Source organism: Struthio camelus, chromosome 3, assembly GCF_040807025.1.
Source record: "Struthio camelus isolate bStrCam1 chromosome 3, bStrCam1.hap1, whole genome shotgun sequence".
NCBI classification, from domain to species: Eukaryota; Metazoa; Chordata; class Aves; order Struthioniformes; family Struthionidae; genus Struthio; species Struthio camelus.
The window spans coordinates 99,633,682-99,652,999 of NC_090944.1; the positions used below are offsets into that span (position 1 = coordinate 99,633,682).

At 42.3% G+C, this 19,318-nt stretch overlaps 1 protein-coding gene across 3 annotated transcripts in view; it reads right to left on the bottom strand.

Annotated features, from left to right (window-relative positions):
* Positions 1-227: 227 nt before the first annotated feature.
* Positions 228-19,318, bottom strand: part of SMYD3 (SET and MYND domain containing 3) — a 441,959-nt gene continuing 422,868 nt past the window's right edge. For all 3 annotated transcript variants that reach the window (XM_068939324.1, XM_068939321.1, XM_068939323.1), the window contains 2 exons: positions 9,143-9,251; positions 228-1,246 (listed from right to left, as the gene is read on the bottom strand). In XM_068939324.1, the coding sequence (XP_068795425.1) occupies positions 1,145-1,246; positions 9,143-9,251 (211 nt within the window). In that variant the 3' untranslated portion in view covers positions 228-1,144. The remainder of the gene's footprint in view (positions 1,247-9,142; positions 9,252-19,318) is intronic.

Sequence of the window (19,318 nt, forward strand, 5' to 3'; positions counted from 1 at the left end):
CTGTAATCCATATTCCCTTTTACTCTGTCTTGGTCAGAAGCATCAAATGCCCAACCCCAGATTTTGAGGATGCTTCACAAAAGCTCTGTGTGGATCTACAGCAGAAGGTTAAAGCTTATGTGTCCACGTCCCTCTGTTTTGTAAGCTACTATAAAATGAGAAAAATCCGATGATGGTGTGCAGTGAAACAATCAAAATGGCGAAATATCAGAACAATATGCATTTTCAACATGGATACACATTTGATTAAGTTTTTCATTCAGTCAGTTTTAATATTCAATATTAGAACTTTTCATAATAACATATAAGACGCAAAAAGAAGAGGGTCAGAGCCCTGCAGGTAAGTTGGAAGGGAGAAAAATCTCATCTAGAGCATTGGAAAGCTGTTATTTGATATCAAAGATCACTGGATCAGACTTTTGGAAAGAACGCCTATCAGGAAGTCAAAAGGAAGAAATATGCTCTCTCTCTGTCTCTTGCTGTAAACTGACATTAAAAAATTGACTGCTGTTCTCAATGGAATTATACCACTTCACAACAGATGAAGATCCACCACGCAGTTCCCAGTATTTGTTATCAATTCACCAATGAGGTGTGTGGTAGAAAAAAAACTTAACATGTTTTCTAATAAATTGAGACATAAGGCAGGTAGTAAGGTGGGACTTCATAATAATTCCAGAGCTAGTGCAGATAGAGAAATCTGTTCCTAAATGAGCGTAGGAGAAGCTCAGTAGGAAGTTTAGCCAAGTAACATGTTGGAATTCAAGTCTAATTTTTTCCCTACATTCAGAGGTATTTGGATGGGAGGCTTTGGTTATTAAACAAAAAAGAGTAAGATTATTTCTGTCCATGCATGTAAGTGTGTATTTTTATCATCAGCATGTATTACGATGAAATATTAAGACTTATCTACTGCCATTTTGCCTTGCAGAAGTTAAAATCCTTCTGAAAGTGGCAAATATTCCTCCAAACATGAATTCATTTCAGAAGATCATACAGCAAAACTAATAAACATGACACATTTCTGTAAAGCAAGTAAGACGATGAAAAGACTCCAAAATCAACAAGAAGCTTTCCAATGCAATAAAAAGTATTGGCTTTCCTTTTCCCTTGAATATCTTGTTTTCCAGACTGCAGTTTTTCTTCACTGCACTCTCATGACAGTCTCACACTGTTCCTTTAGTTCCATCAAGGCTTGCATCAGGCTGTGATCTGCTCCATGGGTCACCTTCATAATGTTATAGGCCTTGAAAAGAGAGTAGAAAGGGACATGTTAGTCACTGCGCAGACCATATGAAGGGTTTGGTAGTGGCAGTGGGGCATGGATACAAGCACTGGGGCACTAGGGGCTGGTAGGAGGCAGCTCTACTGCATGGCGTAGCAGAAGTACGAGTGAAGCGTCCCAAAGCGCGTAATGATTTGTCTCTAACAGAGGAGGAGGCACTGGCTTATTGTTCCTTGGAAGTAAAAAATTAAAGCCTACTAATATGTTGCACAGGTGGATGTTTGGAAGAGGTGGGGAGCATACTGAAGGATGAAGATGTTTTTAAGATTGGTCAATTGCGACACCCAAGATCTTGATGCATTATTTAAAAGATGGCTGTGATACTCACGTTAGTAGCCTCAAAGTGCTGTAAATCGATAGAATTAAGTGCCTTAACTGTACCAGCTTCAAACAAAATGTAAACTAATAGCTTCACTGCAAAAGGTACGCATGAGGATTGGTCCTTCGCTGCTTTTCCCAAAGAGATCATTTGCTGTGCCTGCTGGTCATCTTACACTACCAGGCCAGTTTAGGCTAATATTACCTGTTGCGTTGCTAATTCTCTGCCACATACATGCCTGAAATACTCTTCTCCCAGCTCACACTGAGATTGTCACTTTTCATATGACAGTTCTGCTTCTTCCTTCTATTAAATTTCTCATGCAAAGGGATAAGTACCAGATGGAACTGGACTCAACGCTTCAGAACAAAGAGCAATGGAGCTCCAAGTGTAGTGGTAGGAGAAAAAACATCAGAGATTTTTCCTCATCCTAAACTGAAGAATCATCAGAGACTAAATGCAGCCTGTGTTTCAACGGGTTCCTGGTCTAGTCAGCTGATAAAATTCAGCTAAGTTAACTTTAGATTACAGAAAAAGGATCTTCTGGAAAGAAGTATTGAGGAAGGAACTTTGCTTTAAATTGGAAAGATAAAAATAAATATAAATATTCTTTGGTGAAATGAATGATACTCTACTTTCAACTTCTAAAGACTGGCAAATGTATGGAAAATCTGGCATAATTTATTTTTTCTTCCAATTAGATACTTTTTTAAAAACAGGGAGGCAGAAAAAGATTGATAGATGAAGTAGAAAAAGCAGTCAAAGCAAACCAGTGCGTGCAAGGAGCCCTACAAAGGGTAAAATACATTCTGAGCAACTGCAATGCCTTACTACTAAATGAAAAAATACTCAATCAAGCATAAAAATGGAAATGATTTCATTACTATTAGAAATGCCTAAGAAATATGAGATTAAATTTAAAAAATCTCAATTTTTGCATATTTCTATTTTAGCAGAAATACAAACCTGGTCATGCTTCTGCAAAATTTTTGCAATAAAGTCATAATTATATTCCCCAAAAAGACTTGCCAAATTGTTCTTAGTGTTTTGATTTTCCTAATTTAACATATTGGGGAACTGCTGTAAAGAATAGGTTGTAAAAGTCCTTCAGCATAGCTGAGCGTGAGGTATCAAGCTGTACAACAACAGGTTTTTTTTTTACAGTTTTTTTTTTTTTTTAAATATATAATTGAAAAAGTAGTGTAAAGTACAAGAATAAGAGCCAGTCCTCACCTGGCACAGACATCCTCACTGAACGGAGTGAGATGAACGCTTACATCCTATAGGAATCCCTGCATGGTGCAGAGCAGAATAGCTGAAGGCAGGATCCCGCGCACGTTGCTGGGTGGGAAAGCAGCAGTGTGGGCCCACAGACTCGGCGCGCAGCAGTCAGTAGGTGAGCCCCGGCTAGCCTACTGATGCACTGCTAGAGATGGGCATATGCATATGCCTCTGTTAAAAGGCAAAAATCCTTAATACCAAACCTAATCTCGAAATAGTGCTCCTCCTGCTGACTTCCTTCTCACCTCCAGCATTTCCTTCCCTTCTCTTCCCTTTCTTTCCTCAGTAGGACAAATAAATGCACCCAGTCTTTATCCTTCTGTCCCCTTCAGGGTGAAAATCATTCTCACGCAGTATTCTGTATTACATGTTGCAGTAAGAGCCAGCACCAGGGTGCATCAACTTTCAGAATACCAGCGACTTCCACAATCCCCAAGTTAAACTGGTATTAAATTGTGTAGGCATTTTGGCCAAAGGCTGTGCAAAATTGGGATAATTTCACCTCCAAAGCAAAGTTTTTTTTTCCCCCCGGGCAGAAGAAAGAATATGCAGGCTCTCCGAATGCTACCCTGCACCTCTAAATCTCCCAACCAAGCAGCAGAGCTGAGGCTGAGCAGAGTCTTGTGGTCTGTGCGGTCTTCCTCTCAGCTTAAGGAACAAATCTGATTATGAAAAAGTACAGTAATCGCAAGACAGCAACACAGGCCGTGGCGTCATCAGCCACACACTCTCTCCCTTAAGAATACAAAACCCGTCAGATGAGCGGTGTGACTGCTACTCCATGAATGCAAATGAAGTGCCGCACCGCCGCGCGCTCGTGCCTGATGTGCGCTGGGATGGGGCAGGGTGCCCAGTGTCAGCGGTGCAGAGATGCATGTGCAAACGCGGGGCAGCACCGCTCCATCACGGTGCAGGCAGCGAGCAAACAGCCCCGCGCCTACATGGCAGAAAGTATCGGTGCTTCTCCATCCCTCTTGACTGAAGGGAGACGCTGCTTAGACCTGGTGCAGGAAAAACAAATGTGATCCCAGCTACTGTCGAGCACGCCTGGCTAAGGTCTCAGCGTCTGAAGTTGCAGTGAAACCTAGGAGGGCTTTTACCCCACTCGTTGTGGTTTTGCCTATGCGTCAGGGCTTACGATAAGAAGGGGAGCAACAGGGAACCTGAACAACCGGCCGCCATGGTGGCTGCTTGAAAAGGACTTGATTTCTGTGTCCATAAATGGTGCGACAAGGTCTGAGCTCTGTGGATCGAGGGAGAGACCAAGGCTTTGCGTGAGCCATGGACGCGCCAGCGCTGCTCAAGGTGGGTCGGGGGCACTGCCTCGCGGCTGCAGGCGCGATGCCCGGGACGATGTCCGCCAGCGCGGGAGGGTGGAGGTGCTCCGAGCACAGGGCCTGCCGGGAGGGGCTGCATGCATGCCTCCTCCCGCCTGCCCGTGCCCCGTCCCCCCTCGGCCCCCCGGGCACCAACGACTTGCCCGGGGGGATGGACACATGAGCCCTGGCTGCCACGACCGCCGCTCGTGGGACGGAGCAGCGGCCGGGGCCGCACGCCGCAGCACTCGACCGAGGAGACGGAGGCTAGTAACGAAGGCCGAGCCTTGCCCTCTGCACCCTGCTTCCTCCCAAGCCTTGCTCCGGTGCACGCAGGTTTGGGGCAACCACGCAGGCGAGTGCCACGAAGGTAACAAAAGACATCTAACAAATATTTATGTTGACCAGTGCCCCTCAGGGCAGGTCATATGCACTTGTGAGGGGATTGCCACGAGCTCCAGCGATGCCCAGCTGCTCTTGCACACCTGCGAGAGAGCTGCTTCCTGGTCCAGAAGCTTTTGTCTTGACAAAACAGCTCGCTGGACCTTGTATCATTGCCACTTTTTTACAGTCGGCCCAAGCTCTTCAAATTAGGTTTGTGAGACGGGGCTGCAGCTCCAGGCTTTTGCTGACAAAGGTTTTCCTGATGTGTAATTCCATTTGTCCTCCCACCATTACATTTTTCATACACATATATATGAGTGAGTGTGTGTGTGTGTGTGTGTGTGTGTGTGTGTGTGTGTGTGTGTACGTATTCTTAAATACGTTAGATATTTTCAAAATATGCTGGCTGCACAATAAACCAAGGGCTAACTTCAGGTTTTATTCCAGAGTATTGCTTTCCTCTAACACTTCCATTTCCCAAAGCTGGCAAATTAGATTCTGCAGGGCTTAATGCACTGTAAGAAAGAGGGTGAATTTCATCTTGATAGGCAACACAAAGCTCTTCACACTATTTAAACCTTCTTTAGCTGTGCAGGGCAGAGAGCTAAAACCAAAGGGCGGTAACAGTAAGGTGGCTGTGGTAGTGATTCATTTTCAGCCAACAGCGAGAGCAGCAATGAGACACCGGCCACCGACCTGTGTATGAAGACCTGCCAGTTCTTCACACCCTGCACATCTGATGCAGAAGAGGCTGTCAATCCACAGCAGCTCGGAGGCTGTGCCTGATTAAACAGGACTGATATGAGTGAGGTGAAATTCACTCAGATCTCAATTCCTCCTGCACCATCCACATCCTTCTCCTTAACACCACGCTGAAATTAGCCTGACGAGGGCTCCAACAGGGTGCTATTCAGTGGCAGAGCGTATTAAGAAGAGTAATGAAGCAGAGAAGGTAATTGAGTTTCTGCTCTGCGCATGTGGCATGCTCCGTTGACACATCTAATCACACAGGGCCAAACGGAGCTCTGATATCACTCTAGGACATTATCTGAGTTTTATTAGGAATCACATCCTCACTCACAACAAACTGGGAATTATATCTCACTCTAATTTGTTCCAGCGTAGACAGCAATAAAGGGAATCAGCTTCAGCTCCCATTCAAAGAAACCATGTGTCCTATGCTTACAACTTGCACAAGGAAGTAGGATGACGGTCCCAGAGAGGGGGAATTCAGTCTTTTCCCGTCTTACATATGTGGGTGAAAAGGGGGAGGCTGAACAAAGCCGCAATAGGATTAGTTTGTAAATGGTTCTGCATCCCAGCTGCAAAGCACTTACTGTGTCCTTGTGCACCACTAATGGCTTGGAGACCACGGTTAGAGATGCACGGAGGTATGGTATAGAATGGGAAAACAGCTCTTTATTCTCCCTTGCTGGAGAAAGAGGAGATCAAAGCTTGAAAAGATGTTTCTGTGCTAGGTGTTGCTCTGTATCCAGCAGGTAATAGAGTGACAATCTGGCTTAAACTCAGCAGCTTCGCTAAACACATACAAAAACCCATCACAACTGCCACCTGATGAAGAACGTTCAGGCGGCTGAGGCAACTCACTCTGGTTTCCTCCAACACAGTATCATACTAGAAGAGTAGGCAAAACGTATGCATGCCTGTTCATATACTGCAGAAATATCAACGACGAGAAATTCCTCTGACTGACGGTTCACTCCACCTACTAAAAAGGAAAGTCTGAATGTTTGGAATTTATAAATATTACAGAGGAAATAGCAGAGCAGATTAGCTGGCACATGACAGGTACATGGTTTACTTCTGAGTAAGGAATAGGAAATAGAATTGATTACTCTCCCTTTTTAACGATCAGAATTGGCCACAATTTAAGTTAAATATATCAAGCGATGACTTAAGTTACTAAGATTTAGTAAGACTGACATCATATTAAATACTGATTTATTATTAAAACATGTGGAAATTATCAGTTATTCAGCGTGCATAATTAATAGGATGTTAAAAACTAGTAAGTGCTGGAGATTAAAAGAGTAAGTACAAAATGCTAAACTAGCTATAGCGTCATAGCTAGCTGTAGGGACTGCTATTAATGCTACACAGGGGTTCCAGGCAGGTGTAAAGGATCAGTCCTCCCTCCGATCCCCATTTCCAGCAGTACTGACACTCCTTGCCTTCTATCGCAAGCAGCTGCCCTAATATTTTGCTACACAACCAGCTCTTCATGTAGCATGGATATTAAACTAAGGTGACATACAGCCAACCTCTGCACCAATAAAGGGTTAAAATGTTCCTGCTTTATTAGTACTAAAATCATATAACAGTGTAAATGGAGAAGCAGGAGGCTCCCATGAGACTCCAGGAATTGCTGGTTTGTGTAAATTACAACTATTCAATTCTATGAATTCTACGAATAGGGCATAAGCCAGCAATTTCTGGCATCAAATTTCAGACATCCAAGAAGGAGGGAAGGGAAAACACTGAAAACTTTCCCAGCCTGTGCTAGAAGCTCTTTGGTCTCCCTGCGCTTCAATTTCCTATTTGGAAGATGGAGATGATAGCGTTTCTTCACTGTTGTCTTACGGATAAATACACTGCAAGCATGTGAAATACCCAAAAGGCATCAGTACTATAAAAAGTTCCTTGCACAGGGCAAACTCCAATATTCAAGACATCTACCAATGATGCCTTAACCACTGCACACCTTGCTCTCTTGGCCATTTAAAGCTTAATGCTCATCTACATTGATGACACCGCTCGTGCCCTTCCTATTGAGACAAGAATCCCCTCAGAAGGCCCCTAGAAAAACCTCTGGAGAGGCAGGGGCCTGAGCTCCACGCAACGGATGTTTTTGTGACATACAGATAACAGTGAATGTTTACTGAGTTTGCTGACTTTCACCCTTTGCACCAGGTCCTGGAATCAGGTATTTGTACAGGATTCGCACTCACTTCAAGGAGAGTTGCGGACATGCAGCCAGGAGCTGTGTATTCGCAGGCTGTGCTCCTGGGGAGCGACCAACCCAGCCCTCCTTCTGATGGCCCTGCCATCTCACTCACAGCTTGCTTAGGTGCACAATAAGGCTTGCAATATGCCATGGTTCTGCTTAACGCTAAAACTACAGCCAGTGTTGCCTCCACGACTGGAGTCTACGGTCACTTAGCAATATGGCTCAGGAAGCAGATGCAGACTTGTATTTGTAATTTTATTTGAGAGGAGAAACATCAGATTAAGGTAAAGCATCAGCTACTGCTGCCTGTTAGGCTCCACTTAAGCAGCTTCTGTAAAGAGCCAGACCCATGTCAATGTAAATCCCATAAAGAACCAGAGTAAATCATACTGCTGTTTCAACCTGACATGGTGCTGTAGTGTTTGGGTTTTGTCATATAACACGAACATTAAAAGGAAAAAATCTTTACGCTGGTGTCAGCAGCGGGGCCTGCTCTTGCCTGGCAGCAAAAGGCTGAGCCAGACGGCTTTCTGTGGCACTGAGCAAAGGAAATACGAAGAGTGTGTCAGGCACTGGAGATGGGCAGAGAGACGAGTGGGGAACATCATGGTGTGTTGTGTACAAGCCACATTCAACATAGGGCAACATCAATAATACAAACGAATAAGCATGAGACTTCTGTGAGGGGAACTTGAGGTAGCACATCTTGTAGGGGAAAAATACTCTAATACTGATTTAGGGCTTGAGCTGGGAAGTAAGTGAGAGCCTGCATCCTGAAGACAAGTGCCCAGAGAGAGGGATTCTTCAAAATATTTCAGATGATATTAACAGCAATACAACAGCAGGACAGGTAAGAGCCTGGGGTAGCAGGCAGTGCATATAAAACTCAGTTCAGGTACAACAGGAAAAACTTAGAGGTGAAATGTAACTAGCAAAAGACCAGCTGCAAAATTAGATCGAATGAAGAAAAAGACTGTGAATGACACAAAAATAATAGGGATCAAGAAGCGTGCCTGTTGATTTGAGCATGGCTCACAATAAAATACAACCATTAAAACAACAAAGTTGTTCTATCCTAATTCCCAGATCCCTGCTAGGGAGGAGAGGGGAAGGAGCTGCAGATCTAGTCCCGTTCTTCTACTTTCAGCATTCCTAGATTGACTTTGCTTCTCAGCGCAGCACTGAAAAGAGAGGATCCAGACATTTATCATTACCCTCTTCTCCTTACCTTTAGCCCTTACACTCCTATCAGCAGTGACCAGCTCAGATACATACTCAGATACAGTAAGAAGGAGACCATAAGGCACCTCTTTAGATCTAGTAGTTATTTTCCATTCAGGCACCTCTGAACTACTGAACTGTAATTAGCAGTGACTGATACTAAAGGAAGACTGTGCATGAAACACTGCAAGCAACGACCCATCGCGGCATCCAGCTACAGCCTGCGGAAATAGCACTGATAGAAACGTGCCGAGGAGTATTCAAACACATAAGGTACAGTCAGAGTAAAAGGGGAAAGAGGACACGGTGGGTCCAGGGGAAGCAAGGGAGGTGGGGAAGTAGAGGAAACACAGTTTGCAAACACTGACCTGTTTCAAGGTCTCCAAGGCTTGAGGGAACATGTCTTGGCTATACTGCAGCTTGCCCACTCGCATCAGCTGGACGGCCCTCAGTGGATGAAAACCAGGATAATACAGTCTGCAGAGAAAAAGGAGAGAAAATGTGTCACTCTGTCAGCTCTCACCTTCACAGTCACTGCCTCTGTGGAGAGCTATTAGGGTGGGACAGCAAAGTCATTGTGAATGTTAATAAGGTACTCAGAGAAAATTAGCTGCACTATGGAAAAGCATGAAGTACTGAGGGGAATTAACAAATTATTACTCTCCATCTCAGAGGAATGCCTTTAATGTTATCCTGTTAGAAAGTGACGGGAGGGGGATTATTCCATTTGCTACTGTTGGATAATACAATAGCATTTACTCTACTTAGTGTTGCAAACAGAGGTTGTTCACAATCCCAGTGTCCCCAGAGAAATATAATTTTAAGAAGAAGATTCAGTAGGGAATCCAGTCCTGGATCCTCCAGAATGAAGGAGAAGGACTGCAGGGAAAGCAGGCAGGTTAACATGGAGGCCACCACTTCTGAGGGTTCACTTGCTGCTCCCCGTTGCAGAGAGAGCTGGAGCTGTATGTTCTGTGAAACAGCTCAGGCCTGACTGGCGCATGCAGACAAGGTATCTGTTAGTGTGAGAAAAACTGTTCTCATTCAATTAATTTCACAGAAGCAGAGGTTTTCTGTCAGTCTCACTGGAGTTACTTCAGAATTACATTTGTAGAGATGAAAACAGAACTAAGCTTTCTTTTATCTAGGAAGTAGATGGAGAGTAATGTCGTCATTCATTCCTTTCAAGATGCTTGTGAGACGTCCATGCTTTCGTGGTGATCACTTTTTGGTGCCAAAGTCAGACCTGTCCGAGGCTCACAACATCTGAATCCCACCTAGCGGCCGGAGCCCCGGCTGCAGCGAGCGCAGTGTCCCTGACGAGCAACCCAGGGTCTGTGGGAAGCCAGCAACATAACTTGCCCAGAACAACACGAGGTGAAGGGACACATGGAAGTTAAGTCACCTGCAAAAGACCTTAGATCTTTCCTAACTAAGCAAACCAAAGAATAAAAGTCATGATCAACCTGACTCACCAAAGACAAATGTCCTGTTTGGTCAAATAACATTTTATTTCCTCCAGTACACCAGTGGTGTGCTTCAAGAGCGTTCTAAAAAAAGGCAAAATCTGTCCTGACTGCAGGAAGAAGAGCCAATAAGCTTCTCAGAAACTACTCTTTGAACAAATATTCTTTACGCTTACACCAAATCCACAATCGTGGAACTTCACTTCAGGGGAATCAACAATGAATGACACCTCTTTAGTCAGACAGACACTTAAATCTACATAAATGTAATTAAATATATGTTAAAACATTAAATGATTTAAATATGTGCAATATATAGAAGCCTTCCGATAAGCTTGCGTGCAAAGGAATGAATTATCTTTCTCCTTCATTATTCTTCACTGACGAAACTGCAATCACAAGTAAATGAAAGCAATTGTTTAAATGGCAGTGTATCACGTTCTTCTTATAAGTCTCAAATCAAGACATGTAAACCTCACGGAAAATGTTTTCTCACTCCCAAACCCCTTTTCTGCTGATTCCCTACATTTTCAGGGAAGACATGCAGAAATATATGGGAAGCATGCCTGGTAGGAGCTCAGGGGCAACAGCTCTCAATTTGTCAGAGCCTCTCACGAAGCAGCAGAGACCAGCTCCTCAGTGCAAAGACTTCATCCTGGACTGCTGCAGGATTCGGAACACAAGAACCGCAAGAGATGCACAGTGATATTTTCAGACATCTTGAGGGATGCAGTCCAAAAAGGTCTGAGAGCCAGCAGACTACAGAGCAGAAATATGCATCTCAGTCCAAACTGAGCAGTCATGAACTTACCGGGCCCAATTAAACAAACACAGGAAATCATTGGCAGGTTTATTCTTAGGATTATTAAATCAATTAACTTGGGGCGATCTGCTACCAGTTAAACAGGGAGAAAATGCAACTGAGTAAGTCAGATATTTTGGTGCGAGTTACTGAAGAATAACAGAAATTGAAGAGATAAATTAACCGTGCCATGTGCGCAACTGTAAAAAAACTGCAAACATCTGGCTAAAATGCTGCCGTGCCAAAACAACCATGCATCTCAGGACCTGCCTCCCCTGCAGCCACCTCAGGGAAGGCAGCTCAGGGAAGCATCCAGACTGTGCCTCAGCTAGCCAGTGCGGGGCTTGCTAAACTTCACACAAGTCCATCAGAAATCAGAATGTGCCCCTGCGTGCAAACACATCTCTGCCTATAGATCGTACGTTCACTTGCAGTCAATAAAGATTTAGGATTATGGTGCATGCAATACCAGAGAAAAGAGCAGGCAATTTAACAATGTCAGGTACCCGGCCAAGACCACTACCAGCCATAAACTAAAGCAAGTGGGAATTTAAGATGAGGACACAGGAGGAACAAGTGTGAAACAAAGAGCCCTGTCTTCATAAATATTTACAAAGCTATTTTACTGTGCTGATTTACGTTCTAATCTTACGCACGTATATAGTTACATTTTGCGAGCCTAAAAATTGACATTTGAAACAGCTATTTATTATTATTTTCTGGAATAAATCTATTAAACTATTGAAGCACCTTCTGTAAAAGCACATCTATTGAGCGAGTTTATTAGAGAAATCCAGGCAGCTTGCAGCTCTTCTGGGAGACATGTAAGTGGGCAAAATGCTGTTGGCTTCTTCCAGGCATCCCTATGATTCAGTGGGATGAAAAACTGGCACGGCAAAAAGAACTAAGAAGCAGCATCAGGTACTAGTGAGCCAAACTATTATTCCCATGAGTTGCTCTGAACAAAACAAGTGGATAAATTTAAGACTAAGAAAGATATTTACCAGCCGGGGAACTGGTACCTAAGTCTGTCAACAAGAGACTAAGACGACTACACAGAAATACATGCTATAAAAAACATTACAGCTTGGGAAGAGTAGGATTTCAATCTGAAAAGGATTTTATGAGATTTACCAAAGCCTGAGAGACAGGAAGGGGAACAGGCTGTCATACTGAAAGCTGAAATAAAGGAAGATAGTTCTGTGTAGTAATGTTTCTGGTCCCTTGGCACTGGTCAATGCTCAATAGTCCACTTGCAAGGACAGATTACATAGCACATAATAACTAACAAGTACAGCTGCACTATAAACGAGAGAACTGGAGGAGGCTGAGAAAGATCTTAAAATTTCGTATCACATCCTCTGCTCATATAAGTCAATGGAGCTTTGCTCCAACCTGTGAAAATCAGAGTCTATGCTGGCCCATCCCTCCAGTCTGCCCAGGCCCTCTGGACGGCGGCCCTGCCCTCAAGACTATCGACTGGTCCCCACAATTTGGTGTCATCTACAAACTTAAGGAGAGTGCTTTCTGTTACCTCCTCCGGCTCATTGATAAAGATATTAAACAGGACCAGACCTGTTACCAGTCTACAAGCAGGGCACCAGTGATGAACCAGGGCTCTCTGAGCCCAACCGTCCAATCAGGTTTTCACCCATGTAGCTCTCCACCCATCTGGACCGTAACACCCTAACTTGGTATACAATTTTTGCAGAAAACACTGTCAGAAGCCTTGCTGAAGTCAAGGTAAATGGCATCCACTGCTCTCCTCTTGTCCACAAATAAAATTCAGTCATTTTATCACAGAAGGCAATCATTTTTGTCAGGCATGATTTACGGTTGCTAAATCCGTGCTGACCATTCCCAGTCACCATCTTCTGTTCCATGTGCCCAGAAATCTGTTCCAAGAGGACTTGCGCCATGATTTTCCCAAGGGGCCAAAATGAGACTGATGGGCCTGTAGTTTCCCACCTCATCCTTTAGACCTGCTTTGAAGATGGGTGTAACATTTGCCTTTCTCCAGTCATTGGAGACCTCCCCAATCTCCTTGGCCTTTTCAAGACGATAGACAGTAGCCATGCAAGGACATCGGCCAGCTCTCCCAACGCCCTTGCTGGATGCAGCCCAGCAGGTCCCATGGGTTTGTAGGCGTTGTGCTTTCTTGGGTAATCCTTGAACCTCATCCACTGCTGGTATTTCTTCTCCTTGAACCCTTTCACGAAGCATGGAGGCCTGGAAGACCTTGCAGGAGAAGACTGAGGCAAAGATGGCATTGTCTACTCTGCTATTAAAATCCTCAAATGAAAGATATTGCCTAGTCTCCAGGAAGCTCGTGCCAGTGTTTCACTATTGCCAGAATCAATACTTCCTAAGTTTCATTTGCAAAACAGAAGGATACCAATTTTCACTTGGCAAAGATATGGCCCATACCATATGGTATGCTTTTAATACAGCATGAAACTGATAGCTTTTATTTTTCATTTAGCCACAATATTTGCCTTGATAACCTCGGGGCACTCACTGACCAAACACTTTATGAAGAAAAAACTATTTTTCTTTGTTTCTTTTATCTATATTAGCTCTTAATTTCTTAAAACAGTCCTTTGTGTTACAGGACAATATAAAAAGGCAACCCTCGACGGATTTTTAGCCGTGTTCCTTCTATTTCTTAATACTGTAGTGCCATTAATTCCGCTTAAGTTCTCTCCCATTACGGGGTAAATAATCAGAGCTTTTGTGTTCTCCTGTGAATTAAAACCTACTATCAGAAAAGAGAATATGCAAAATCACTATCTTTTCTGATGCTTCCTATTTTAAAATAAATAGACCCCTGCTATGTTCCGGAAAATTAATCTGCAGGGTTAATATTTACACCTCTGCCTTCAGCCTGATGTAATTAGAAGCAGGCAAGATTTATAAAACCTGAAATAAGGGTTTAGAATGGAAACGTTACAAGACTTTAATGTGGTGACAAGTAAAAGGTGGTGCTACACATGATTGTAAATTGGCTCGCAGTACCTTTTAGTGCAAGCAAATATGACAGCATAAAAGACATAAAGCAGTTTTAGGAGCCCTAGTGACAGAGAAGGAATTAAGAACAGGCTCCTGGCCTTCAGGAAGTACAGTGAGCAGAATGCAAAGGGAACAGCATCAGCTTCCTGCCAGAAACAGACTAGCTAAAGCTAGTAGAAATATTCACTACAAATAAAGCACCCAGTGGGTTCAATCTTATTTTCTTTTTCTGACTTTTTATTGATTTCTGAACTATTCAGTATTTGAGCACATTCATTAAAGCCGCTCACTGAACAGCAGTGTAGGAATTATTTTTGTTTTGCATTATTTGCTTTTCATTATTCAATGATGTGACATTGGTCATCTAATTCACCTGATGTTTTTCCACTCCTTGACTGGATGATCAGTGGGTTCAAAATATGAGAATTATGAGAAGCATTTTAGGACAAATTTCAGGACAAATTATTATTTATGCTAAAAAAGTATACAATATTCAGTATCTATTAACATTTTCAGGGAAGAATCAGCTATTTTATGAATATTCAGACAAATAATATACCTCAGAAATATAAGACAGGCAAACTAACTGTGCTAATTCATGGGCTCACAGCCAAAGGGACTGTGCTACGGTTTCTCAGTCTGATCTCCCACACAGAATTTCACCTTGCTATTTCTTCACCAAAATGAGTAATTTGAGGCTGAAATAGTGCATAACCACAATGATCTATTTATAGATACTATTCTTAAGTAGATTTGTACAAAATTTGGTCAATTTTAGTATTTTTTAATAGCAACCAGCCCTGTGCAACATTTTTGTCTGGGATGGAACAAGGTTATAAGGTTAGTTTTAGAGGGAGTGGGGAAATGTTATTGACACCGGACTAAATGACTTTGTTTTGTATGTTAAGTATCAGAAGACTAACTGTTTTGTATGTTAAGTATCAGAAGACTAACTGGAACTGTATGATTTTGAAGGGCAATATACCTATATTAACCTATTTATAACCTTTAGGGTTGCCTGTGAAAGCCTTCCAAAGGAATACTGGCCTGGCTGTCATGTTAATAATGTGTTTAGTCTTAGAATTATTCATAGAATAATACTGTTTTTAAAGCGTTATTTTTTTCTGGCATCTCTTTCTCTCTCTCTTTCTTTTTTTCTCATAACATCTCCCTGTTTATCACGGAATCAGGTAAGATTAAATCAGTTCAGGCCCTTACAACTCTCCTAATACCCTCTGCCACAACCATGTCATTTTTGGAGTAGCAGACTGTATCCTTTGCTTGTGGAAGAGCTGATATACTCCAGATGCCCTAAAATGTTTACTGCCAATTTTATGTCCCCATCACAGTGTCCCACTGAAATGATCAAAGTATAAGTAAATAGTTTAATATTGGCATCACCCTCTTCTATTTCTTCCCAGATTTGCCCTGTGTCACTTGAATTGTGGGATGGGCTCCTCAGCACTAGCACAGAGGATTTCGTGAAGCCAACCCCTCATGCACACCACTGAGGCATTACAGGACAGCTCTGCTGGCGATGACAAGAAATTATTAGCTGAATCTTTACAGTGATAAAGACAAAATCTTTAAAAAAGATTATAAAATCAAGCAGGAAAAGTTGACTTTCTGTTGCTACTACAGTAAACTACTAATTACCCATAAGAGATTTATTTTGCTTCTAGTTTTACCAGGAAACAACGGAAAGTTAGCATTGCTTCCTGAGCCAACTGGGGACTGATATCAGCAGAGCTGTGTAGACCTAGCACCTCTGATTAGACTTCATTTGGAAGTCCTTGTATTCTTGAGCACAATACATCTTGACTGTACCTTTCTGTAGTCTAATTTACATGTGTTCTCTATCCGTATTATTGCTCTATTGCTCTCCTTATCACTAATGCTGAAAGTTTCATCTAGAGGCTACAACTCATATAACTAACAGCCTCATCCTGCCGAGCACTAAAAAGTACAGCATGACAGGATGGCCTTGTTCTGCACAGAGAAGAAACGGAGATCCAGGCAAATGGAGTGATTTGTCCAATGTTACAACAGAAAATCTCTGGGAAAGCCCAGAACTGAACCTGGAACTCAAGACTCATGTGCAGGCCTTTAGTCGAAAAAGCCATTTTTTTGGCTCAAGCAGAGCCCAGTTCGCACATCTATGCTGTCTGCTCTGTCTGGCTCTGCCATGCTGAATGAATGTATGCTTTAAAGGCATGTTATATATTGTAAATGAAACAGAGACAAAACCTTAGTTTAGAAACTTTTGTGCCAAATTGCAAACTTCCATTTCTTTTTTTTATTCAGCAAAATGTCGTGCAATTTCAGTGAAACAATTGCCTCTACAAACAGTTCAGGATTTGGATCTGTTAAACTGCAGCTCAAAATCTCCTTTCATCATATTTGTAGCTGATATTGTCCCATTATTATTTGTTTCAGCAATTTAACTGCATAATTCCTAATCAACTGAATTAACAAGAAATGTCAGCTATCCATCTCCGAAATAATTTCTTTCTGGCTTCTGATCATACTCTGCTGTATTTGTCATAGTGATAATTTACGTCATATTAAAATGGATGCTGCTCCAGATTTTGGCCCTGCCAAGATTTGAATGAAAACTTTAATAAATTGACAAAGTGATAGCTACTTCAAGTTTCATCTTGGCTCTCCACCTGGCTAACTCATCCATTTAAAATCCTAATACTGTCTATTTGAACTGTCCACTTCAAATGTTTCATCTTCTGGTGTTAAGAGATGTTAAGGAAGGAGCGTATGGTCTGGAACAGAAGTAGAAGAAGATTTTATATGGATTGCCCCCATACGACATGTCTTAGCTGATCTTCAGCTGATCTTCAGAATATTCTGTAGCTCTTGGTGTTTTTGTCTTGAAGTCACCTTTCTTAACAGGTTAAGATGGTAGGAAGGACCACCGCAGAAGGGAGAAGCATATTGTCTCTGTTCTCAGATAACCAGAAGACAAGTGATTAGCGTCAGCAGTCTAGTTCAAAGAATTTATAAAAAGGTTAAAAAGATCAAAAAGAGTATGTTGGAAGAATGGTAGAAAACACAGGAAGTGTAGAAAAGTCGATGAAGGAAGAATGGGAAAGCTAGTTAAAGAGAACATGCATGGGGAGAGAACTGAAATATGGAAGGGAAACGCACATGAGAGATACTGTAATTTGTGACGAAGACCTTGGCGTTCACCTCCTCCAACACTGAATCTACGACTAGATGCCAACGCTAAGAAAAATGGCCCACCCTCAGTACGTTACACAGCTCAGAGTGCAAGTACAATACTGGCCACAGATACAAGCAATGCCAGTTCAAATCTCAATTTTCTAAGTGTAGATCATGGGCCTACGTGTTTGCGTGACCTCTCCTCTTCAATAATAGCATCAGAGAGTGACTGAAAAAAAAAAACCTGAAAAGCACTGCCAGACCCTTTATGTTAGCTGCAGACAACCTTCCTCTACCTGATTTCCTTTCTGCAGGATTCCCACCAACTGCAGAGCCACACACATCTAATTGCTATTAGTGTGAGTGGAAACTTCAGAGAGGTTGCCCATGTGTGTGTGAGCTCATGCTGACATAAACCACACAAGGAAGGATGCAACTGATAGTATTGCCATCTTCAGTCCAAAGGGTCTTCTCTCCACTAATCAATATCTCAGATCACCTCACAGTTGTCTTGTAATACAAAAGACTGACAACACGGGAGTTAGAGCACTGGCTTCACGCAATGGTATCAAACTTCCTTTTTTTCTTTGTTATCACATTTGGCATAATTTTCCAGAGAACTAACAGGTAGAAGGCAATGACCGTCTTTCTTCAGAGAGATCAGAAATGTCAGTTTGCACTACAAGGAATTTTCTTTTGTTTTCAGACAAGATGGCTGAAATGTGGAGACACATAGCCATTTTCTCAGGAAAGGTGTGGGTCAGGAAAGAATCAAAGCAGCATGTCCTTTGGCTGGACTTTCTGGCACATTCCCCTTTCGAAAGATAAGAGAGTTATCCTATTTCTAATTATTTATTTTTGTACACATACGTCAGTGTTCTAGTAAGCGTTTATACATAAAGTTACGGGTTCTGAAGTAACCGTTAGTATTTGGGAAAGTGAGCCTGGAGTTATTACGGGTATTTCTATCCACACATCAGCTCTATGAATATTATTGGTCAAAAGCACAAAACAAGTACTAGGATTTTTTTCAGAAAACAAACCATGAAAGTGCTGTGAAAACCCACCGTGCTCCCACATCTTGGGTCTTGCATGTAATTCTCATCCTGTCATCCCAAAATGATTTAGTAAAAAGGAACAGAGAGGGGTGATGAGAATAGTCAAAGACAATGCAATGAAGGAGTAAACAAATAGACTAGGACAAGCCTGCAAAAGAAATGTTTGTGGAGGGACATGATGATGGACCTATAAAATCACAGGTAGCATGTAAAAAGTAAACAAGGAATGATCAGTGTCTCTCATAATATCTAGGAGATATCGAATGCAACCAACAAATGGCAGGCTCAGAACAAAAAGATGTTCTTTCTCACACAGATGCTGGTAAAACTGTTAACCCACTACCTCAAGATGCAGTCAATTTTTGATCAAAAAAAATGGATAACCTACTTACTCCAGCTTCTTATTTTCTTCTCTCATGGCTAAATTATTTGGCAAGTTACAGTTACCCTGTAATAAACAAATCTTTTTCCCTCTCTGCTATTTCCAAATGATAAGCCAAGTGGTATTTCCAAATGGTAATTTGAAATTAACCCACCCAGCATTTTCCAACAGGCATTTTGCATAGAATTCCTCAAAATGAGGTTTTGGATTGAGTTTTAGATTAGGCCTTTGAGGTTCATGTCTTGACATGACAAGGATGTGTTTCCATAGGCAACATAAGGCATGAACAATTCATTTAAGCTAAAGTGCAATGCATTCAGGGACCTACTGAATGTATCATCTCTTGAGTAAAAACAGAAACAAAGAGTTTGCAGAGTGGTCACTGAAAAGGTCTCTGAAAATATAGGGTGCATTATGCAGGAACCCAGTTCCCAAGGACTTAGCTGTTTTTTGTCCAACTTAGTGGCTACTACATAAAAATACATGACGGGTTTGTTGGATAACGTGTTATCAAATCACGGGAACTCCAGTTCTTGTGAGGAGAACCACGTAACGTGGGGGCCACCTCTCAGGACCAGACCACAGATGCAATGACTAGACGCAACACTGAAGAATTTGGGCATGAGCACATCAGGAAAAAACAACAACAACAA